This window comes from Molossus molossus, unplaced genomic scaffold, assembly GCF_014108415.1.
Source record: "Molossus molossus isolate mMolMol1 unplaced genomic scaffold, mMolMol1.p scaffold_m16_p_10, whole genome shotgun sequence".
Classification (NCBI taxonomy): domain Eukaryota; kingdom Metazoa; phylum Chordata; class Mammalia; order Chiroptera; family Molossidae; genus Molossus; species Molossus molossus.
In genome coordinates, this window is record NW_023425345.1 from 49,159,073 (window position 1) to 49,182,681 (window position 23,609).

General features: G+C 44.9%; 2 protein-coding genes across 3 annotated transcripts in view; both read right to left on the reverse strand.

Annotated features, from left to right (window-relative positions):
* Positions 1 to 8,739, reverse strand: part of RPAP3 (RNA polymerase II associated protein 3) — a 30,495-nt gene extending 21,756 nt beyond the window's left edge. For both annotated transcript variants that reach the window (XM_036251721.1, XM_036251723.1), the window contains exons 1-5: positions 8,683 to 8,739; positions 4,870 to 5,053; positions 3,960 to 4,100; positions 1,217 to 1,339; positions 276 to 403 (exon numbers count right to left, since the gene is read on the reverse strand). In XM_036251721.1, coding sequence (XP_036107614.1) covers positions 276 to 403; positions 1,217 to 1,339; positions 3,960 to 4,100; positions 4,870 to 5,022 — 545 coding nt within the window. In that variant the 5' untranslated portion in view covers positions 5,023 to 5,053; positions 8,683 to 8,739. The remainder of the gene's footprint in view (positions 1 to 275; positions 404 to 1,216; positions 1,340 to 3,959; positions 4,101 to 4,869; positions 5,054 to 8,682) is intronic.
* A 2,904-nt stretch (positions 8,740 to 11,643) lies between these two features.
* On the reverse strand, positions 11,644 to 20,399 carry ENDOU (endonuclease, poly(U) specific). The gene is made up of 8 exons (XM_036251818.1): positions 20,298 to 20,399; positions 19,686 to 19,820; positions 19,045 to 19,216; positions 18,207 to 18,406; positions 15,025 to 15,138; positions 14,302 to 14,408; positions 13,428 to 13,570; positions 11,644 to 12,738 (listed from the first exon to the last, which is right to left on the reverse strand). The coding sequence occupies exons 1-8, from the start codon at positions 20,317 to 20,319 to the stop codon at positions 12,618 to 12,620; spliced, it is 1,014 nt and encodes a 337-aa protein (XP_036107711.1). The 5' UTR covers positions 20,320 to 20,399; the 3' UTR covers positions 11,644 to 12,617.
* Between the last annotated feature and the right edge of the window lie 3,210 nt (positions 20,400 to 23,609).

Here is a 23,609-nt window from a genome sequence, read left to right on the forward strand (position 1 = left end):
TTTTTGAATTAGATAAAGAACATCACTATTTGGTTTTTGGAGAAGGAACATATCAGTAAAGTGAGCTGATGGGGCATGGTTTGAGTGTGTGAATGTTTTAAAATGGCTTAAATAAAATAACTTAATAAGGAGTGAGCTACTGTATAAGAATTTACAGTTGAAAAGAAATGTAGTAATTTTTCAATCTTTCCCATACATTTTAACATGAAACATTTTTTTTTAACAGCAGTCTCCACATACACATAAAATATGCACACAATATGGAAATTCCTTACTTTTTCATTCTAAAGTATGCTGATGCTCTGTTTGTTGGCAACACGGGATTATACGGATCGGCATCCATGCCTTTGGTGTAGCATTCAATTGCTTCATCATATTTTCCTTGTTTGAAGAACTTATTGCCCTGAAAACAAGCATACACCTCAGATATATACTGGCACAGAATGACAGAGCCAATTTTTTTCAGTACTATCTATCTTTTTATAACTCATTAAGACTAACTGGAAAGAAATGAGAATGAAGCAAAATGGTCTTTCTATAAGTGCTAAAATTCATTATATAGTCATAATTTGGTCACAATCCAAGAGTCCTGGCAGAAAAATGAGTAAAATATTTAGCATTATATACTTTTGATTGACAATAATAACCCACAGAAATGTAACCAAAAAAAAAAAGTTATCAAGATGAAGTTTAATCTGAAGAGTGCCACCTTTATGAAAAGCAGTATATCCAGCTTTATAATAATGAAGTACTCCTCATGGAGATGAACATTACAAAAAGCAACCACAGCTGACCTGTGATATGGAGTAGAATATAATATTCATGTCAAATCACACACTGATTTTAAGTTACTTCAGTCTACTACTAAAACCCTGGAACAACTCTGTACGGTCTAAGCACTTTTACATGTAAGAATTCATTTAATATTCACGACAATCCACTGAGGTTTATTAATAATATTAATCTTATTTTACAGCTGAGAAAACTTGGTACAGGCAATTTAAAGAACTTGTCACAGGATTTGAACCCAGGCAATCTGGTTTCAGAACAAACACTCCTAACCACTCAACTATACTGCTTCCCAATAGGGGTAATAGCCAACAACAACTTAAACTGTGAACACCCCTTAAATATGTTGAAAAAAATCTTGGGATCCACATGAGTTTCTATATATCCTTACTAACCTGAAGGAACCTAACACTAACATAAAGAATACCTTTTCTTTTAGAGTAAGGGCCTTTTGTGAATCTACATGAATTCCATCTTCTTCTGACTCTGATTCTTGAGACACAGAATCATGGGTACTCTCTTCCTTGTCAAGTTCATCAAGGATACTTTCCTGAAATCATAATCACATGAACATTTAAAAAAAAAAAAAAAAAAAGACATATCAAAAAAAGTACACTCAACAGAATTTAAGTTGTTATGATCTAAGGAGCTAAAACCTATAAAAGCAAACCAAATAATCTCATTGTTAAGATTACATCCAGAGAAAAAAGGTACCCTTGTTTAGAAAGCCAAGATCCAAACCACTTAAAGAATCTGACTCAACTCATAAGGTAAGCTAAGTCAAGAGTCTACAAACCACTCCTAAATCACAAATCATTAGCAGTGAGGTAATATGGTTTGATGTAAGTGAATTTTGCAAATAACCCCAAACTAACCTAATAGCAACCAATAGCAAAGAAAGGGTTTTTTCTAAAAACCTTTTTCTTTATTTTTAAAACAACAGTAACTGCTTGCAAAGCACCATTGACTCTTGAATCTCACAACCACCTATGAAGTAGGTATGGTAATCCTTGATTTTCAGTTGAAGGAACTGAAACACAGAAGTTAATTAACTCACTTCAGGTCTCTCAGTTATTAAGTGGCTGAGTCCGGATTTGAAACTAGGCAGTCTTACCACTCCAGAGAGCTCTCAATGACTATTTTATACTGTCTTGCAGCATAAGAAAAGAAAAAGGTTATATAAGAAGGGGTAAACTTACAAAAAAAAAAAAGAAAGAAAGAAAGCAGAGAGTAAATCATATATTCAGAAAGTATCATTTTCAACAGCAATAAATTCAAGACTCAAAATCATACTTCTATCATGATAATTCTGAAACAGTTGGCAAACTACTTAAATAGGTGCCAGATGTCTCGAGTCAATTAGCTTTCTGATCTCATTAAGAAAAACAACTAATTTGGAAAACCATTTGGCAGTAACTCCTAAAGCTAAATGTATATATATAAATTATGATCCAGTAAATTCCACTGCAGGTGTTTATATCTATCAAAAGACATGTACAAAAATGTTCATAGCAGGTTTATTCATAATAGCCCCAAACTGGAAACCCAAATGTATACAAAAATTGTGATATATTCACACAGTGAAATAAAAAGGAAAAAACTACTGCTCCTGACAATGCTGGCAAAAGAAGCCAAACACAAAAGAGTGCATATATATGATACACTTACATGAAATTCCAAAACTGGCAAAAACTGATCTATAATATTAGAGATCACAACAGTGGCCACCTTTGGAGGTAATCAACTGAAAAGGGAGGCTGGTGGGATGTTGGAAATATTCTGTATCTTGATCTAGATGATGGTTTCTCAGGTGAATACATGAGTAAAAATTCAGGCAGTTGTACACTTAAGATTTTTGGACTTTATATATGTTATATCTCAATAAAAACATTAAACAGAAAAAGTGCAAAGAAAATAATAAACATAAAAATCAGAATAGTGGCTATGTCTGGAGTTAGAGAGAGAAAAGAAGATGGAACAGGGAAGGAGAAGCACATTAGCAGCTTCACAGGATTGGAAACATTTTCTTTAAATTAGATGGTGGGTTCACATAGTACACTGGATTTTTTTTTTGCTGAGTTAGGCTATTCTCACTCAGACTGATAACTAAGAGCACTTGTTCTTGGTCAGTGTAATGTAGGTGCCTATATTATTGCTCCAGTTTGTACATTCACCAAAAGAACTGGTTTTAGACATGTAGCAGGGGCAGAAAATCAATGTGCAATAATTTTCTAAGCCACCATCAGCTGATTCTTCACTATTAGAAGTCTGACTGCTCTCTCTTCTGCCTTTCAACTTCTTTTCCAGCATCAGGCTTGTTTCTTTACCAGGTGGGTCAAAAACAGGTATACAGTTGTGAGTATACAAAATAGTTTACTCTTGTATTATTATTAATTATATGAACAACTATAAACCTACTTTTGCCCCACCCTGTATTCCAAATCAACCTAACCAAATGAACAATTAGGATGGGCCAGACTCTAGACTAAGGCTGGCCAACAGGTTCCCTTTCACATGTTGCCTGACGACAGTGGCAGCCTGGAGCACTGAGTAGAGGGTTCTGAGGCAGAATACTGCTTCCCCAGTTACACTGTATGTCATGGTGGGAGATGGGAAGCACACACTACACTTTGCTATCCCTGTCTCTCACCTTCCTGGGATCAAGACAAACCTGTTTTTATTGTCATACAGCCCCAGCCTTAAGACTAGACATGAGAGCATTCTCTTTTAGCCAGTATTCAATAGATCCTTCAGTCTATAAAATAGGTATTGGCAGAGTCATTCTTTTCTAGGAGTGTTACTACCATAGAATTTAGGCTGTTTAGGGATTAGAGATGATGGGGAGGAGGAAAGTGGATGCAAGTATAAATGGGTAACAGAAGGGAGATCTTTGTGGTGATGCAATATTTCTGTATCTTCATTGCAATGGTGGTTACTCAAATCTACATGTGATAAAATGGCACAGAACTATACATACATTGTACCAATGTCAATTTACTGGGTGAAAAGTACACTGTACCTCTATGTGCTATTTTCATTCCACATAATATGTTTATAAGAAACAGGTTGTAAGAACTCAACTTTATTTTTCATTTAATCCATGACTCTCAGCTAATGTCAAGAAAATGTTACTCAAATATTAAGAAGCAGATATAACTAGATTAACTTACCACATCAAGTTTTGCCCATGCCTCATAATCATAAGACTTTATCCTGTTTTTTGTGTTTTCATCTTTGTTTTTTTTAGAAGACTCTTTAGTTTTACTTTTTGTTTTTTTCCTAAAATTCCTATTTCGAATTGGAGGTAAATTCTAGGGAGGGGTGGGAAAAAAGAAACAAGTTTTGAGCACCCTTCTATTAATTTTTTGTATTACTAGTGATGTTTAAAAGTCTCACTAAATTATATTTCATGCAAGAAGTATGCTTAAATTTAATTTTCAAATGTTTAAAAATACCAATTTACCACCTTTACTTATAACTTATGCTTGAAAAGTTTAATTCATCTTTTGACAAATGTTAAACATTGTTCAGTCACAAGAAGAGTATCACCCAAGAATTTTAACTACACACTTAATTTGCAATCCTAAATTCAAACTTCAAAAACTACCTGATCTTCAGCCTTAGAACGATGAATTAGCAGTAGTACAACGGCAAACTGAACTGCCTGCACATCATTACATATAGTATGAAAAATGCAGTCTTTAAAAGACATTTGATTGCACCTAGGTACTATCTACATTTTTATGGCAATAGTGTATGTTAATGTCATTAGAAACATAATGATATATGATATACTGATACATATACACATGTACATATTTTATGATGCTATTCATTTACTTTAAGAACTATCATGTTACATGGTCTTTCTTTCAGTAACTATTCACTAAGCCTTAAAATGCCTTACTATAGTTGATATAATTATTACAACGACTTTTAAAAGCAGAATTTTCCAAAATGTTGGCAGGAAGCAAAGCATTTCAATTTCCATATTTTCACAAACCACTTAAAAAAGGTGCTTTATTTTAAAATAAATAGTTCCATTGGATTCTGAAGTAGGAATTTAATTAAGAAATGTACCTCTTCAGGGACACCATTTTGTCTTCTCAGTTCCATATCCTTTTGTTTAATATCTTCTTCCCAGTTTTCTAAATCCCTCATAAAGTCTTGTAATTCTTCTGCATTTTGTTTCACTTGTAGTTGTAATTCAATTGCTTTATTAGTTGAAGTCATTATGGCCTGCAGAGTTTTGACCAACCAACGTCTAGTAAAAATTAAGTTAAGTTATTTACTTGGTTTGTTTTTGAAACCTAACTAATCAATTACTTTTTACCCTGTCATAAACGGCCAAGATACATGGATAGAAGCGAGCCTAAAGAGATACTGAAGAAAGGAAATATCAGTATATTATTTTTAAAATGGGCTAATCATTGTTTGCTGAATAACAAATAACAAATAAAAAAAAAACAAGCCCTGGCCAGTTTGGTTCAGTGGTTAGAGCATCAGATCATGGACCAAAGAGTCGTGGGTTCAATTCCTGGTCAAGGGCATGTACCTGGGTTGCAGGTTCAATCCCCAGCCCAAGTCGGGGGTCATGCAGGAGGCAACCAATCTATGTGTCTCTCTCACACTGATGTCTCTGTCTGTCTGTCTGTATGTATGTATGTCTTTCTCTCCCTTCCTCCCTCCCTCCTACAGTCCCTCCCTTCCACTCTATATAAAAATCAACTGAAAAATATTCTCGGGTGAGGACTAACAAAAAAATAAAATAAAAAACAAGTTTAGGCATTCCCACAATGCAGTATGAATGAAAGGCAATGGGGAAGGAATCACTGAAGTTAGCAAGTAGACTATGGTAGCAGACTGGCTGCTCATTCCTGGAATTAATAAATTTATCCTAATTAACTCTTTTCCTCCTTTTTCTTTCAACATTTATTTTATTTCTGTTATGTGATAGGTCCTGTATCAAGATTTAGGGATGCAAAACCAAGTAAGAAAAAGTCCCTTGTCTAGTGGAGAACAAAACAATCTAATACTGAGTAACATATGATGTTAGGCAGGCTTTCTCAACCTTGGGACAACTGACATTGTGGGTCAAATCATTCTTTATTGGAAGAGGGCTGTCCTGTGCATTGTAGGATGGTTGGCACCATCCCTGACCTCTACAGACTAGGTGCCATATTACCACCTCCCCTCCAGACTGTGACAACCAAAAATATCTCCTGAGATTGTCAAATGTCCCCTGGGAGACATAATAACCCCTGGTTGAGAAGCATTCTACTAGAGATACATACAAATGCTATGAAACTGACCACAAAGGACAGGCATAAATCAGACAGCAGGGTGGTAGCTTCAAGAAAAGTCCCCAGAGGTGCTGCAACTTCAGCAGAGTTTCCAAAGCGGCCAGCCAAGTGATTTATATGAAGGAGTGAGCAGGCAGAGTGAGGGACTATGAAGGACTCTTCGATGGAAGAGAAGGCTAACAAGGTGGAAATGAAACAGATCTTGAAATTGTTAAATAAAAGGGACATGATGACTGATCAGACTGAGAAACTGTAGACCACAGAAGGCTCAGTCAGTGTCTTCAATTTCTTGTTTGGGAGCCTGGTAAGATTAGTGGTGATACTTTGAGTCAGGAATCACAATTTTAAAAGAATAAGAGATTTCAGGATTGGAGAACAAACAAAAAAGACAGATATTTCAGTTTGGGATATGTTTCATTCGAGTGCTGATGGGACATCAGGAGAACATATCTAGTAGTTGGTTACAGAAGGCTAGTTATAAATTTGGGTGTCACAGACATTAAGGTGGAAACTGTGACTATTGCGGGGCGGTGGCTGGAGAACACTAATATTTAAACAGAGGAAGAGATGTCGATAGGGAAATACTAGGCAGTAGCATCTAGGGAGCTGGGAGGAAAACTTGGAGAGCATCATCACAGAAGAATATTTTCAAGAGTTCAAGAACGTGAGGTAGGCCAAATGCCACAGAGGTTGTATGGGGGGAAAATTTTATAGATTAAAATATAATCTTTATATTTAGTCATACAAAGATTATTGAAAGTTTTAATTGGATTTTTAAAAGAATGGAAATAAAATAAACTCAGTAAATGAGATTACTGTAAGGGGATTAACATAATTTTGTCTTTGATAATGTAAGACTGCTCATGTGCCACATAACCACGTTTGAGTCAACAACAGACCACAAATACAACCATGGTCCCATAAGACTATAATAGGACTGAAAAATTTCTATCACCTAGTGACATCACAGCCATTGTAACACATGCACTATTCACATATTTGTGGTGATGCTGGTGTAAACAAACCTACTGCTCTGCCAGTCACAAAAGTAGAGCACATATAATTATACAGTACATAATACTTGATAATAAGACTATGTTACTGGTGTATATATTTACTATACTATACTTTTATCGTTATTGTAGAGTGTACTTTTTCAACGTATTTTTTAGAAGTCTGCCCTGGTTGGTTTGGCTCAGTGGTTAGAGCATCAGCTGGTGGACCAGAGGGTTGCAGGTTCAAGTCCCGTCAAGGGCACGTACCTGGGATGCAGGTTCCATCCCCAGCCCCAGTCAGGGTCATGTGGGAGGCAACCAATGTGTCTCTCTCTCACTGACGTTTCTTGTCTCTCTGTCTCTGTCTCTGTCTCTCTCTCTCTCTCTCTCTCTCCTCCTTCTCTTCCACTCTACCTAAAAATCAATGGAAAAATATCCTCAGGTAAGGACTAACAACAACAAAAAAAAACATTTTGCTGTAAAACAGCAAGCTATGTTACACCAGCAGCCTCATATATCGTGTTTACCAAGTCTCTTCATTCCATCATTTTCTCCTGTGCTTGATTTAATCTAAGTTGTTTTGTACAGTAACCTGCTGTTCAGGCTCAAAGCCTAGGACCAACAAGCTATAGTATATAGCATAGGTGTGTAGTAGACTGCACCGTTTGTGTAAGCGCAAGGTATGATGTCCACACACCTACAAATTGCCGAACCACGCATTTCTCATAACTTTTCCCAGAACCTATCTTCATCGTCAAGCGGTGAATAACTGCTGGAGGGGTCTGGGAAGAAATCCCGTAAAAAAGATAAAAGAAAGAGGATAAGTGATAGTGCAAGGTCATCCAAGGGTGACATGGGATTCAAAGCTTAAAGGACGGGAAAGAGGGAGCAGGATGGGAGAGAGAAGTGATCAGAAAGGGATCCCTTTCGGGGGAGGAAGAGATGGTTGCAAATGCACGTAAGCCTTCTGACCCCCAGCCTAGACTCAGAAACTAGACCAAGTCTAAGCTCCTTTTGGGCAGTGCCCATGTTTGATCACACAGGCCTCTCTCACTGAAAAAACAAAACTAGTACAATGCTTTGCTGGGGACTCAAACATGTGAATAAAAGTGCTGCAAGCCACTGGGATGTTGTAGGGAGTCAAAACCGGTTGCATTTCACCCACCACCTCTGCTACTCCTGCAGGCCCAACTGCTCCCACGGAACCTGCGATGGGATGAGCGAGGTCCAGTCAGGCCACCAGAAACTTCCAGCGCTTGGTGGCGGGGGAGGGGGGAGTGTCACTCACACCCAGTGTCCTGGGCACCGCACACCCACGCCGAAGGGGGGCGGGCCCCGCCGCGGACTGCGGAGGCTGGATCTGCGGGCCTGACCGCAACTCGCCCAAGCCCCGGGCGGCCAGGCTGGAGGGTCCGGCGGCAACGCAGAACGTCCAGGCTCGGGCAGCGCGGGCCGAGCCCCCACAGGAGCGCGGCCCCCCCGCCACGCCGTTCCCCACGACAGCACCAAGCCAACCCAGCGCCCACGGCCGCTCCCCCTTCACCCGCCCGGCGACCCCCAAAGCCTCCTCGGCGATAACGGCAAGGCCGGCTCACCTCACCAGGCCGTTACGGCCGCACCTCCTCCGCGTCCAGCCGCAGCCGCTCGCACCGGACCCCGCCTTCCCGGGCTGTCCCACAAGTCCCCGCGCGCCCTCGCCCCGCCCCCGGAGCGTGCGCAGAAGGTCAGCTGCAAAGCGCTTTCTCCCGGTAGAAACAAACTAGAGGATTGGCAGGTGTGCTCGAGTGAGGTCGGACGCTTTCAGGGCTCCCAATGTGAATCAGCGTCAGAGGAGGTAATCCGAAACCTGCAGGGTCATCCGCACTTGTTCCCCAAATAGTAACTCCTTGACTTTCTCTGGACTGCCCTCAAATAATGTAATCTCTAATATTTGCTTTGCTGGTGTCACGATCTTTGTAAGGATGCTATGAGAGAGTTACTGTTTCTCTACCGTGAGCAGACTATAGAATTTAACTAGGGCGATTTTGCAGCCCCGCCCCCCCCTTTAAGTGCTTATATTTAGTAAACTGGTTTGGGTGCAGTCTAAGTCTCCTGCACCTTTGCAAGTAAACTCTTTCCTTTTCTGTGTCTAAGGCCTGTCTTTCATTGTGCTCTGGCTTACAAAGCAGAAAGAATATGCAGCGTATAACATTTCTTGTTCTGCCTCCTATATGAGTGAGCTTTCTTTTATTTTCATGACAACTCGTGAATGTTAAAATTTACAAATTTTAACAAAATTGTAAAACAAAAATAAATTTTAAATTCCACGAAAAGAAACAGAAACGAGCAAAGCTTTCCGTTTGAAACAGCTCTGTGATCTCAAACATTAACCCAAAAGACCAGTGGCTCTCAAGCTTGCCTGGACTTTGAAATTACCTAGGGAGTATGAAAAAATTTTTAATTTCTAGGTTCCATACCCAGAGATTCTGATTTAATTAGTGCAGCCTGGGCATCATGATTTTGTAAAGCACAGGATACAGGTAGGCAGTTGAGACGGGGAACCACTAATCCAGGTAATGGTGCATGAAAAACCACCCTGGAGCCCTCCCTTAAAAGGTCATATAATTAGCACATCTTTCCCACTATGTAATTATTTTGTATCTTTGTATTTGTATTTTTTTAAATGTACAGAGAGAGAGAGAGAGAGAGAGAGAGAGATGGGAGAGAGAGAAATAGAAACATCTATGTGAGATACATCCATTAGCGGCCTCCTGCACGCCCCCTAATGGGAATAGAGTCTGCTACCTGGGCATGTGCCCTAAATCCAAGTGGGACCTCTCAGTCCATGGGGCGACACTCAATCCACTCACTATGACTTTAAAACATCTTTGTATTTTAAAGTCATAGTAGTCAAATCATTAAGTGTTATTAAAATATTTACTAATGAAATGATTCTTTGGTTTTGTGTTAAAGGGGATAGATAACTAACTTTAAGCCCTGGCCGGTTTGGCTTAGTGGTTAGAGAGTCAGCCCAAGGATTAGAGAGGCCCAGGTTTGGTTCCTGCTAAGGGCATGTACCTCAGTTGCAGTTTGTCCCCAGCCCCAGTTGGGGCATGTGGGTGGCAGCCAGTCAATGTGTCTCTCTCATATCGATGGATGTGTCTCTCTGTCTTTCTTCCTCCCTCTCTCCCTCCTGCTGTATCTAAAGATAAAAGCAAAAATATCCTCGGGTGAGGATTAAAAAAATGAATAAAACTGACTTTAAGAATTTTTTGTTTTAAAATTAATCTAATAAAAAATTTTAAAGCAGATGTTGATTTATAGATGTTCTTAACAAAAGCAACTGTATTTTTTAATTAATGTGGCAGAGTCAATAGAGATGGGAAAGGAGAGAGCCAGCTGGCTGCTCTAGTAAAAGCTCATAGGCCCTTGGGTGAATTATTTTTCTCTTTCAACTCACAATACTCAGACAGTTGCTTAATGAGTACAGAATCAAAGTGAGAGGAGTTAGTCAAATGGTCTTGACGGCCATCATCACCTAATTCTGAGGCTCCCATTGTCCTACAAAACACTTATGCCTGTAGTGGCAGCCTTCTCTCTCCAAGGGAGTTTGAGAGTTTTTAACTCTTGGCAGTCATGTGCTCGTGTAAAAACTAAAAATTCAATAAATAAAGAATTAAAGGTGGAGAGCAAATATTGAAGGGCAACCAGTAACCTCTATCCCAGGCCTTAATAATTATCCTTTGAACGAAGAATGAATGAATGAATCAATAGTACTAGAAATCCAGGTTCACTATAACCTGAGGGAAACGGTTGAATTTTGTAGTCCTGATTCTGCTACTTTTTGAGAATGTAATCTGTAAAATGAGGTATAATTACAATGGTAAAGATAAATATACCTACTGGAGTGAGAAAAATGTATGTAAAAGGCCTATCTGACACAGCTTGGGACATGGTAAGAGCTTTAATAAATGTTATTTCCTGCCCCTCTTTCTGATAATACTGCCTCAGGTTAGGCTCTGGCTAATTAGTTTCCCCTGACAGCAGGCTTTGTTAAGAAGGACAGAGTGCTCTGGAGTATTTCAGAATGGTTTCTTTTCTCCTGCCTGTGTCGGAAACCCCAGCACTGGTTTCTGCTCCAGAATCTCTTCTCCAGTAAGCTCTGTGTTCACCTGTCTTTCCAGACTTGAGGGCAGTGCTTTGTCTGTGTCCTCCCTTCTCTTACACATCCAAGAAGAGTTGTTGGTCTTTCGGTCTGTTCAGATTTTTACTTGTTAGGTTGGAGTGGTGACTTCCAAGCTCCTATATGAGGAAGCAGAAGCTGAAGTACACGCCTTCTGTTCTTCACATTACAAGTCCACCAGGAAGAATTCTCTCCCCATCTTGGCTAGAGCGACTTGGTGAGTCCTCAGGGACTTTACCAAGTTACCATATTCTCCAAGCCATCTTGAAGAAACACTAAAACCAGAAGCATCCCTCCCAACCCCTGCTCCTGGGAAAAGGCAGGGAGACAGAGACTTGAGGAAGGTCAGTTACAGAGAAGAGACACATTTCAAATTTTCTTAAATGACTTTAATTGAAGACTCAAACCCTGTAAACTGTGGTTCAAGCCTGGCTCTGTGGAACAGTGTCTGGCTCTCAGTGAGTTTAGGGGAGAAATGCAAAACTGAGTTTGAAACACAGTCTCCCTCATCTTCCCTTCTAGAGTTTATGCACATTATGGCTGCTGGTTAAGCCTTAAAATAATTGTTCATGACACCAAGCTATAGGCTCCTTTCTTTTTCTGATGCAAAATCCTCCTATGGGGGAACTCTTTCACAAATTATTTGGGATCAAAATACAGCTCTGTAACTGCACTAAATAGCTATAAGCAGGAACATTCTTTCTGCAGTTACTGAGCTGGCTGTAACAGGCCTGGAGAAGTGCATTCCCCCAGCCTACTCACTGTGTCAACCCATTACCCTCTCCATCTAGCGTTGGAATTCTCCCAGAGGCTGTTCTGAGAGGATATAACCCTAGAAAAGACCAAATACCCATGCTTGATTTCCATGGCCTGATTTCTTCGAGGCCCCGACAGAGGGCTGAATTGCAATGTGCAGAGCTGTGTGCAATAACAGCCATTACAGTAATCTTTAATTTCTATCAGCTGTTCTTCCTAAGAACAATTGATAACACTTTCACAGTAATAATTCATCAGGTTTACCCTCTCATCAACCCCAAAATGAGGAAAGGTGCCAAGCCCCTCCCCCTTTACATTGAAAGGAAACTTGAGGCCTGGAGATGTCGAGGACTTGTTCACAGTTGCAGCTCCCGTTAGGGCAAAGAGCTGTGGAGGGCCCCACCTTCTGTGTCTGAATAATGTTTCCAAAATTCTGGAGGACAAAGATTTGACTGTTTCCCTGCATTTTTCTACTTTGTGTCTTTTCTCTCTTTCCTATATGGACAAGTCTAGATTTGGGAATCCTCCCCCATTTTCTTCAGCCCAGAGCAGATAGCATCTCAGTCTTGCAAAAGCTCTCACTGCCCTTATGCCCCTTTCTGGCTCCAAGCTCTACCGGGTAGAAGACACCACGTAGGCTGTGGCTATGTACTTCTTGCCATTTCCATAGGTGGATTTGTCCCAGCTGTAGGTTTGGATGGCCAAGGGATGTCCACCCAGGCTTAACTGGCACCTGTGGAGAAAGATCATCAAATCATGGTTCCCTGCTTCAGTCTGCCTCTGTCCCCAGACAGGAAGGAAGAAGCCCAATCCATGCAGAAGGACTCCACTGTGTCTTAAAAGGCCCTAGGAGCTGCCACAGCTTACGTCAGCCACGGCCTCAGCTCCCCACGTGCATGGAGCCCTTTCAAAATCTATGCCTTATTTTCTGACTTCTTAAAGAACACTGCTTTTCCTCTTTCCCAGAGCAGAATTCTAAAATCTCAGATTAATTAAATGTCCGCTTAGGGTTTCAGAAGTAGCAGGACTCAGAGTCCTCAATGTTAGAGCACATAAGGCCCAGTGGTTTCAACGGGACTCTCTGGGGCTCTAGGGTTCCCCCAATCAGCCTCAGAGTGGGTGGGGGGTGCAATTAGAGAGGCTTGGAGCACCAGGGCAACTCCATGTCTCACTGTTTCATACGGTAAGGTCCCGTGTTAGATTACACTTGGGGCAAAGATGGGCAGCGGTTCTGCTGCTAAGATGAAGTTGGCAGCAACCAATCTGACAGCTTTGTTTCCCAAGTGAGAAAACAGGCCCAGAGCTGTGATTTGTTCATGCCCTCTGAGCCACCATGGGGCACAATCAGGTTTCCTGAGGTCCTGGCTGAGGAGAGCCTGCGGCCCCCGCCCGCCCCCCAGGCCTGGCTGGCCCAGTACTTACGTTTTGCCTGGCCTGGCAATGAAGCACAGGGAGTAGAGCGCAAACTCAAACTCGGGGCTGCTGCCGATGAAAGCTGAGCCCACTTCCTTATAGTAGCCGTCCCAGTTGAACTGCATGGCTAACACGTCGGGGTAAGACTCCCACTGTGGACAGAGAGCAGGTGTGCTGAGTGCCATAGAGTGGAAGCTGACCGAGGGGTGGCAAATGGCAGCAGGCAGCCAGGATTTGTTAAGGGTCCATTAGGTGTCTGTGTGAGCTTTCCGGGGAGGCTGGATTCTTTAAATCAACAGAGTAAACAGTCTCTCCTGCTACAGTGTGTAAGCCCCACTCAGACCTGTGTCCGGAGCTGCAGGGAAGACAGTCAGCATCCATGTGACCAATGCCTGGGAGCAGGAACTATCTGCTCCCTATGGTCTTCACATGTGGAAGAAAAGGACTGTTTATTGCTCTCAAATTATTTTCTGGCACCAGGCAGCAAAGATTTCACTTTTATAAGATATAAGGAGTTTAACTCAGACTAGCCAGACTGAAACTTCCAGCTGATGCCACATTCTAAGAAAATTCAGGTAGGAAGTAATTGCATGTCTGGTTCTGCCCTCTGAGAATCTTCCCTGCCCCCAGCCCTATCCAGAGATGGTGCCCTCTGCTTCCTGCCCCTGCTGTTGAAGCCTTCACTGTTTGGGACGGGAGCTCAGTGTGCTGGCTGGCTAAATCTGCTGCCCAGCAGATGGGGAAGTCATAGTCACAATCCCCATTAGCTGCTGATGAGGGTCAGGGTAAGAGACAAGTCTGACTGTTCAGAATGCAGAATGAAGGCAGGAAGTCTGGGTACTGACAAGGCTTTCCAGCCAGGGGGTCAGCACTCGGTACTCACAGGACCGTCATAGATGTAACTGTAATAGTCAACCAGGCCCTCCTTCTCTTGCATGTAGAAGCGGATCCAGTTATGGAAGCCAGTGACCTTGCCTTTTTTCACTTCACCTATAATAAATGGTCCAAAGTAGGTGATCTGGGCCTCCCCTTTAACCCCTTCTCCCCCCCATGCCAAGGTTGTCTCCCTCTCCAAGTTTCTGACTCCTAGATTGTCTACCTGCTCAGCCCCTTGCCTGGACTTCTCAGAGTCCCTTGCACCCCTAACTTTCACTTCAGGAAGGCCCCTTTCCGCTCAAGCCCTTGGGAAAATCCCTCCTCCTGGCTGACTCTAGTGACCAATCTGAGATACTTCTCTCAGCCCTTTCTCCAAGAGCAAGCAGACTTGCTGGGAGCTTTGTGGCTTAGTGCAGTGGGGAGAAAGACCAAGACCCTCTTGGGAAGCAGCTGACCAAGACCTGGAAGCAGAGGACCATTCAGAGGTATATGGCCCCAAACACATCTCCCTTCCTACGTGGAGCCCTGGCATCTGGTCCTCTTTCTCCCTTAGATACTCCAGAGAAACAGTTTCTCAACAGTGGCTCCTCAGACCCCACCCTCCTGGACTGGTAGTAGACATGTCCCTCCCTGCTAGCTGGCATGGCTGCTCATTCATCAGTGCCCAATGCTGCCCTACTCCTGAGGGAAGCTGTTTCTCCATCTTTCTTTCTAAGCAGAGTGATCCCACCTGAGAAGACGTGTTCAAAGCCACTTGAGTCCCCCTCATCATTGCTTCTTGAATAGAGCCCAAACCACATGTTCTTCAAGTCATTGATGAACTCTTGTTCTGAGCTGTAGCGGTCTGTGGGGGAGCAACATAGAAGATTTAAGACAGGGGAAGGCAGGACCAGATCCTGGGAAGGAAGGAAGGACCACCTACTCCATCATGTCAAGAGACACATGGGTTCAACCAACAAATGTACTCAACCGTGACCTATGGGGCACCTGCTTTGTGCCAGGCCCAGATCCAAAGGTGAAGGATTCAGCAGGGAATCCCAAGGACTAGATCCCTGTCTTTACAGTTTGCATTCCAGTAGAGGAGACAAATAATAAACAAATAAGAATAAGTAAACTGTATGATTTCAGATAAGTGCTATGAAGAAAACAAAGATTACCATGATGACTGAAGGTGGGGATGGAGGTAGGGGCTCTTCTAGAAAGGAAGGTCAGCAAGGCTTGTCTGAAAAGGCAGCGCTAATCAGAGATCAGAAGGATAAGGAGCCAGCCTTGCGAAGTTCTGGGCCAAAGATTCTTCCAGGAAGAGAGCAGCAGGTGTAAAGGCTCCAGTGGAGTTTGATGTTGAAAGAGCTGAAAGAAAGTCAATGTGGCTGCAGCAGCATGAGCAGGCAGTGGCCAGACCATGTAAGCCATGGCAAGAGGGTCAGATTCTCAGTCAAACGGTAATGATAACAAAAAATATTTTAGATTTACTGAGTATGTTCTGTGTGCCTGGCACTGTTTGAAGTGCTTTCAATCCTCACTTTGAATCTTCACATCAAATTGGCACTCATTGTCTCCAATTTAGAGGTGAGGAAACTGAGACAAACAAAGGTTATGTAACCCATGCAAGATCACACAATTAATAAGAGAGAGAGAGAGAGCATTTGAGCCCCCACAATCTAGCTCCAGAGGCCAATCTCTTAATGACGCCATAGCTTCCTGGTGGTGGGAAAGCCACTAAGAGTTTTAAGCAGATATTGTGCTGAGAGCTTTGTTTTTTAAAAAATCCCTCCTGTTGTGTGTGTAAAAAGGCCCGAGGGGCCTAAGAGCAGCAGAGACCAGGTTTGAGGCTAACACTTTGTCCAGGTTACGTGGTAGTGGCTTAGACTTTGGTGACAGCCATGGAGGTGAGAAGCGGGAAGGTCAGGGATAGATTTTGAAGGCGGAAGTGATAGACATTACTGGTGGAAGAAATGGGAATGGAGAGCACTGAGGTAAAGAGAAAAATCAAATGTAATTCCTGGGCTTCTCATCTGAGCAACTGAATGAATTACGGTGTCATTTATGAGATGGGGAAATAGGATGAGACAGGAACCATGAGTTCTCTTTACCTAAGTTCCAAAGAGATGCCATTAGATAGGCAGGTGAGGATGTCAAAAAGGCAGTTGGGACCCCCCCCCCAAAAAAAAGGTCAGAGCTTGGGATTTAAATAAAAAAGCCATCGCTCTGGCTGGTTTAGCTCAGTAGTTAGAGCATCGACCCTCTGACCAAAGAGTCTCGAGTTTGATTCCAGTCGAGGGCACATACCTCAGTTGCGGTTCGGTCCCAAGCCTTGGTTGGAATCATGTGGGAGGCAACCAATTGATATGTCTCTCTTACACTATGTTCCTCTCTCTCTCTCTCTCTCTCTCTCTCTCTCTCGCTCTCCTTTCCTCCCACTCTATCTGAAAATAAATGGAAAAACATCCTCAGGTGAGGACTTAAAAAATTTTTAAATTAATTAATTAATTAAGAAGCCATCAAATATTGACTGTTTACTGTCCAGAATTGGGTGTGGAGGATACAAAAGTGATACCAGACCTATTACCTTCTTTCAAGGACTTAAAACACAATGGAAAACAAGTCTAAATATACCCAGAATAACAGAGAATGGTTTTGCAATCTGAATGTCAGGCTTTGCACTGGGCACTTTACAAACCTAAATCCCCCAAGACCCCATTTCACAGGTTAGGCTCAGACAGGTAGGATAACTTACCCGAGGCCGGACCACTAGTAAGTGGCAGAGTTGAATTCTTATCCAGTCTCCCTGGACCAAGGCTATTTTGGGCCACACCCCAACCCCTTGACCTCTGAAGAGATGATGAAGGCCAGCTGTATAAGCTGCGGCAAGTGCAGCCGTATAACTGCAGTGGGACGGGAGCTAGAACTTTAAGGGCAGGTGGGATTTGGACAGGAAGAGGCATGAAGACCAGATGAGTAATGGGACCGCCTGGCCTCGGTTTCAGAACCCTGGGTTTCAGCCTGGCTCTGCCTACAACTTCCGTTGTGGCCTCAGACAAGTCACCTAGCCTGTCTGGGCCTCCATTTCTCATTTGAAAACTCCACCTCCAAGTTTCTCTCACGTGTTTACTACAAAGAGAACACCAGGGGGCGGTGAAGGATTGTGTCCTCTTCCTAAGGATGGTGTCACTGACTTCACCTAAAAACCAGCCTGTTACTAACTCAACTTGGAAGCCCTTGGATGGAATGTGGTAGCCCTGAGCAGAGGCCCTCCCACAGCTCTGGAGGGAAGACCTGGAGGAGGCACCCAAGGCGAGGCCCAGCCGCCTGGAACTCAGGAAGGGAATCTGGAGGACACGAACAAACACAGTGCATGCCAAGAAGTTCCGCAGCCCCAACCATTTTTGGTCTGATTCAGATGTCTTTGTCTGGAGCCACTCCAACCAGATAATTTCCCGGTAGAACCTTCCCCGCTGAATGTTGTTGATTTTCTGTTTCTGTTTCCCCAACAAAAAAGTGTAGTGGGCTGACCTCCTTCCTGGACTTAGAGCAGGAGGAAGGAGCAGAATCAGGGACTCCCCGAGTCTAGAAAGTGGTGCTGAGCTGGGATGGCTGAGGAGGCTGACAAGTGCCCTGCATGGAGCCGGTGGCTCATGGCCTTGCAGAGAACCGTGAGACTAAAGCAGTGAGTGCGGTGTAAACAAGGCAGCTGAGACTAAATCAAACGATGAGGTGACTTCCAGTCCAACGGAGGATTCTTCAGCCCCCACGTGGGTCCATGATCTCTCTGGGTTCCTCTCTGGCCCTCTCCCAAATGTACACCAGCCTCCATGTAGTCCCCACTGTGGAGGCCCCAGAGATTCCTGCCTTTCCTGCAGACAGACACGAGCCCTCAGCACTGCCTCATGGGTCTGATGAAGGTTCACTCACTCTGGTGATGGAGGAAGCTGTAGAGTTCCTTCATGACAGCCGTCTTCATGACCTCTCTGAGGAAGGTGTCCTGCTCAGCCAGCTGCTGGGCACTGAAGTGCTCCCCGTGGCCTGTCGCCCGCTGGTAGTTGTTGAGGAGGTTGATGAAGGCTGCATAGGTTGGCTTGGAGAACAGCTTCTCATTGACGTATGTGAAGAGGCTGGGGAGGTGGAAGAAGTCTTAGTAAGAGGCCTGAAGGTGGAGCAGAAACCCCTCCAGGAACTGCCAGATGGGCCAGAGCAGGCCTGTGAGGGTTGGGTTCAGGAGCAGAGTGGGGACTTCAGATACTCTTGAAGACCATGCATGAGGTCACTCTTTTCTTAAACTTCAGCTCTTGGCCCTGGCTGGTTTGGCTCAGCGGTTAGAGCGTCGGCCTGCGGTCCAGAGAGACCCAGGTTTGGTTCCTGCTAAGGGCATGTACCTTGGTTGCAGTTTGTCCCTGGCCCTGGTTGGGTCGTGCGGGTGGCAACCACTCGATGTGTCCCTTTCACGTTGATGTTTCTCTCTCTCTCTCTCCCTCCCACTCTATCTGAACAAAAAATAGAAAAAAATTGTCCTCGGGTGAGGATAAAAAAAACAAACTTCAGCTCTTGGAAGGTTAGTTGTGTTCTCAGCCTGGCCAATCCCAGAAACCCTCCCTACTGAATGCCCAGAGTCCCTCAAGATGGCTTTGTTTGCCACTGGAGATCTACTTTTTCTCTCCCTTTGGTACTGCCTGCCTGGAGGAGAAAAGAACTGAGGCATCAGAAGAAGCAAAGTTGAGGGAGACTTTGCAGGAGAACCATGAAGGGAACTCACGGCTCTGGGCAGTGCTCCACTTGGTCTCCGGTCTCTGAGGGCGCGATGGAATTTTGGCTGTTGAGAATGATGTCTTGCTTCTGGGCTTTGTTGGTATCCGCCCTGTAGATCTTCTCAGAGATGGCCTGCAGCTCCTCCTTGGTTATGGCATCACTGCTGCGGGAGAAGCTCTCTGGGAGGAATCGGGGGAGGGGTATCTCAGAGCCGGTAGGAGGCCAGAGGGAGGCAACTGTGTGTGAGCATCTCCTTCTGGGCACCTTCCAGAAGCTGGCAGCAAGGGAGGGGGGCTGCAATCAGGCCACCAGTGGCCAGAGGACAGGGGCCTCAGGCCTGAAGGATTCTTAAAATCAGCACATGGCCTTGCCCACGGAATGTCCAGAGAATGTCCATCCTGCCCCTTTCCCGTAGGAAGGTTCTCAGACGTTGACATGCATCAGAATCACCTGGAGGGATTGTTTAAACAGGTGGGTAGGCCCCACCCTACCCCCCAAAGTTTCTGATTCAGGAGGCCCAGGGTGAAGTATTTCTAATAAATTCCCAGATGATGCTGATGCTGCCGGCCTGGGGACCCCATAAGAGAATTACTGCTCTGGAGAGTCCCTCTGTCCCTGGGGCTGGGCTAAAGGGAGCAGGAGACTGACCGTGGGCACACTGGCTCTGGAAATCCTTGCAGCAGTTCCCGAACTCTGGGCAGCGGGCATTGCAGTGGCACGGGTGGTGCTTGTCGAAGGACTCGTGGCAGCGGCCGCGGCAGGAGTTGGGTGCTGAGTACAGGTCTGAGAGAAAGGGGGAGGGATGTTCCAGGCCGACCACTAGAGGTCGCTCAGTCACGCCTAGTTCCCCACAGAGCGTTGCTCTCCTGACTCTTCCGTCAAAGATCTCCAGGGTAGGAAAACAAACAAGCTTCATCGGTGCACACCCTCACAGTCAGGAAGTCCTTTCTGATGCCCAGCTCTACTCTCTGGCCTGTTGTTTTTATAATCTTCCCACTCTAAAAATAAAATCTCTTCCACTTCCCTCTCCGGCCTCTCCGCAGGCCTCAGGCTCTCTTTCCTGCCGACCCCTCCAGGCTGCGGAGGGCCTCAGGTTTCTTCCTGCCCAGACCCCTCGAGTCCAGCGAGCCCCTCTTACCACCTCCAGGTGCTGGATGTGGGGTCTGTCTGGCTTAGGCCTCGGCCTGTTGCCCCTCCCCTGCCCCATCTCATGTCCCTTCTCCTTTATCCTGAAGGTCCCCTGTGCGGAGGCCGACTCACTGCTTGCCGGGGCCTCCTCCATCTCTTCCTCCAGCTCCAGGAATGGCTCTGGATCGTTGGCATCCTCTTCAGCTGAAGGGCAGAGAAGTAAAGTCACCAACCCTCCCGGAGGGATCCCTCCTCCTTATCAGTGGTTCTCAGTTCCCACAGCCTCAGGGACAAACATGTGCAGTGGAAGAAAATACAAAACAGGGGCCAGGGTATGATAAACACATACCAAGCGAAGAAGGAGGAAAACGGAAAATGGAAGGCAGAAGGGGACCAGTCACTGAAAACTGTTTTTAGAAAAGTGAAAAGAACCTCCTTACCACTCTACCCTTCTGGTACTCTGCGTGGAAAGGAGAGGGGGATCCAGGAGGTGGTCCCTTCTGGATTGAAAACTGATTTGGTTATGACCTTTCTTTAGTGGAAGGTGATAGATGGTTAGGCCTGACATTCTCTAAATGACAAGGCCCTTGCTTAGGGACACACCAGACCTATCCTAACTGCCGGAGGGTAAACTCCTCCCAGGGCCTCCAGGAATAACTGTTTCCTGAGAAACCAGCTTCCCTTCTTTCTTTGCAACACTTGACAATGGCCATAAAGGCCGTGTTTGGGGGTAGGGTGTGTTCAGAAAAGCACATTCCTAGGACTGCTGTACTCCCTCGGCCTGTGAGCTGAGTGACCACAGCCTCTTCTCTGGGCAGCGAGGGTGAGCCGGGGGGAGGGGAGGGGAATGCTCCTGGGGCCCTGGCTCCACTCTCATCCACAGTGGAATAATTTTCCCCCAAAACACAACACTATTACGAAGTGATTCCAAATCTATTTGTGAGTTCGCTGGATGATACTGTTATTAACATTAGAACCACAGGGCAGGTTATTCATTCAGTCAACAAAAATCTTCTGCTGTGTGCCAGGCTGTGTTCTGAGTGCTGATAATTCACAGGGTTCTTAATTCCATTACATTTTATGCTAATAGACTTTATGAGCAGATCCAGCATCTCTCTCTTTTTTTTTTTTTTATCCTCACCTGAGGACATTTTTCCATTTTTTGTTCAGATAGAGTGGGAGGGAGAGAGAGGAAGAGAGAGAGAAAGAGAAAATCGACGTGAAAGGGACACATCAAGTGGCTGCCACCCGCACAACCCAACCAGGGCCAGGGACAAACTGCAACCGAGGTACGTGCCCCTAGTGGGAACCGAACCCAGGTCTCTGGACCGCAAGCCGATGCTCTAACCACTAAGCTGAACTGGCCAGGGCCAGATCTAGCATCTTAATAATCATTTATAACATTCTGAGTTGCAAATCAGGGAGTTAGACATCAAATGGCTCCTACGCTGAGTATTGTCTGCATCTAGAGATGCCAGCCTGGTGGTCTAAGGTGAGCAGGCCTTCCTGTGTCTGCTGAGTGGGGCACAGAGACAGCAGGAAAGGGGTGGGCTCTGATTCTGACAGTGAACTCTGGGCCGGGTTTCTCCTCCCTGCGCCCGATCAGCAGAACTGCTAGTGTCTGTGGTGTTTCTGTGTAAAGAGAATAAAGGTCCTTTCTGGGCGAAAGCATCTCTGTGGGCACAAGGCTGGATCAGCAAACATAAGCTTTGAGAAAATTAGGAGAAGGCACTCCTTTCTTTCGGCAGGCACAGATCTGCCCCAAGGCACATGGCTCAGCAAGAAGGACATGGATCTCGTCTTGGTCCAGTTTGCCTGCCCACCAGACGCCCTGTACAGTACACTCAGTCTGCACAATCACACACAGCGGTCGTGCTGGCCGTGACCTACCACGGCTTCAGGGACCATGTTTTCCAAATTGGGAGTCAGGACACACAGTTTGACAGTGAACTTGGCAAGGCTTTGTGTCACAAAGCAGAAGAGCGTTTATCTGGAAGTCTGAAACATTGGCAGCATGCAAACAAGGTGGTCATTCAAATGATTTTTAAAACGATTCATTTAAAACCGTGCCATCGAAGTAGCAGAAGAACAGCTGGCGTTTGCGGGCAGAGCACGTTCCACTCAATCACGGGACTGGGAACGCTAGGTTGGAGATGTTGCAGCCACTCAGTCTGCTCTCTGCAGGAAGAGTGTGTGAACTGTGACAGTCACCCTGATGCATGCAGACTTCCTGGTGACAAGCAAGCTGGAAAAGTTTGCTGCCATTTTTTATACTTTTGCCATTTAAAATGTCGAGTAACAATTGGAATTGGAATACATAATAAAATAACATTTCTATCATTTTGCTTTTTGGGGGAGTTTCTTAAACTTTCAAGATATTATTAATCCTGATAGTTCAAACAGGTAAACCAGGAAAATGACAACTATTTTATTTTAAGTTGGGGTTTTCCATTGGGTACATCTTAGAATACCTGGGACAGGTGGTGGCCAAATCGGTGACCCCTGCTGTGTCCCTAAGTGTCCTCACCCCAGACCCCCTGAGCAGACATCAGTCCTGAGCCCAGCTCTAGACGGCTGGCCCTCTAAGCCAGCGGCCCCTCGGGCAGGCTTGGCATGGACGTGGCTCGGCCTGCTGTGCCTTCCAGACCCTTCAGCCCACAAGGAGCCCACCAGCACACTGGTACTCATAGTCTTCACAGCAGTCCCAGGGCCAGAGACACAGGTGGTCACACTGGCTGTCGGCATCACGGTTAAATTTCTCATTACAGCGAGATGCACATGACCCCATTTCTCCTTTGGGTGGCATAGATCACAAATTCAGTTCTGTGAGGATCCTATTCTCATCAAGGTACTCCTTGCTGGAGGGTTCACAGACAAGGGCAGGCACCCCACCTGCAGGGACCATCCTTGCTGTCTGCAAAGGAGAAGTACATCTGCAGCCTCCCATGCACGACATAAACCTTCTCCCACTGCCCAGCACCCACCAAATACTGCAGGGCACATAATGCAGACTAGGAGCACAAACTCGCATGCCTTCTGGGGCTAGACCTGTAACATAAACGAGTGAAGAAGCAGGAAGGCAGTAGGAGGAGGTGGGGACTCTGACAAAGGGGGGCGATGTTCCGCCTGAACCTGGCAGCCACTGGCAGCTCAAGCCACCTGCTACCGTGCTGGGATACAGGCTCAGGGTTGCCACCACCTCTAGTTCTTCAAGTGGCCTTCATTTTTATGTGAAATTTTCCAAGTTTTACAAAATTCAGGCAGACCAAAGAAAGAGGTCTATGGGTTGGGCGTGGCCCCAGGCCACTATTCACCTGTCCTGTAGATGAAGGTGACCCCATCTGCCCTCTCTGACCCATCCCCTCCCTCTCATCCTGTCCCTTTTATGTTTTCTGCTGCTTTGGTCTTGCCTCCCCTTCCTCTGCTCTTCTCTGGATCCTGTTC

Excerpts from the sequence above, each read along its gene's own strand:
- ENDOU (XM_036251818.1), bottom strand. The coding sequence starts at position 20,319 with ATGGAGGAGGCCCCGGCAAGCA. Across the intron at positions 15,139-18,206 it reads CAGCTTCCTCCATCACCAGA|ACCGCTACAGCTCAGAACAA; the intron begins GTGAGTGAACCT and ends GCTCCCCCACAG. Across the intron at positions 13,571-14,301 it reads GTTACATCTATGACGGTCCT|TGGGAGTCTTACCCCGACGT; the intron begins GTGAGTACCGAG and ends CTCTGTCCACAG.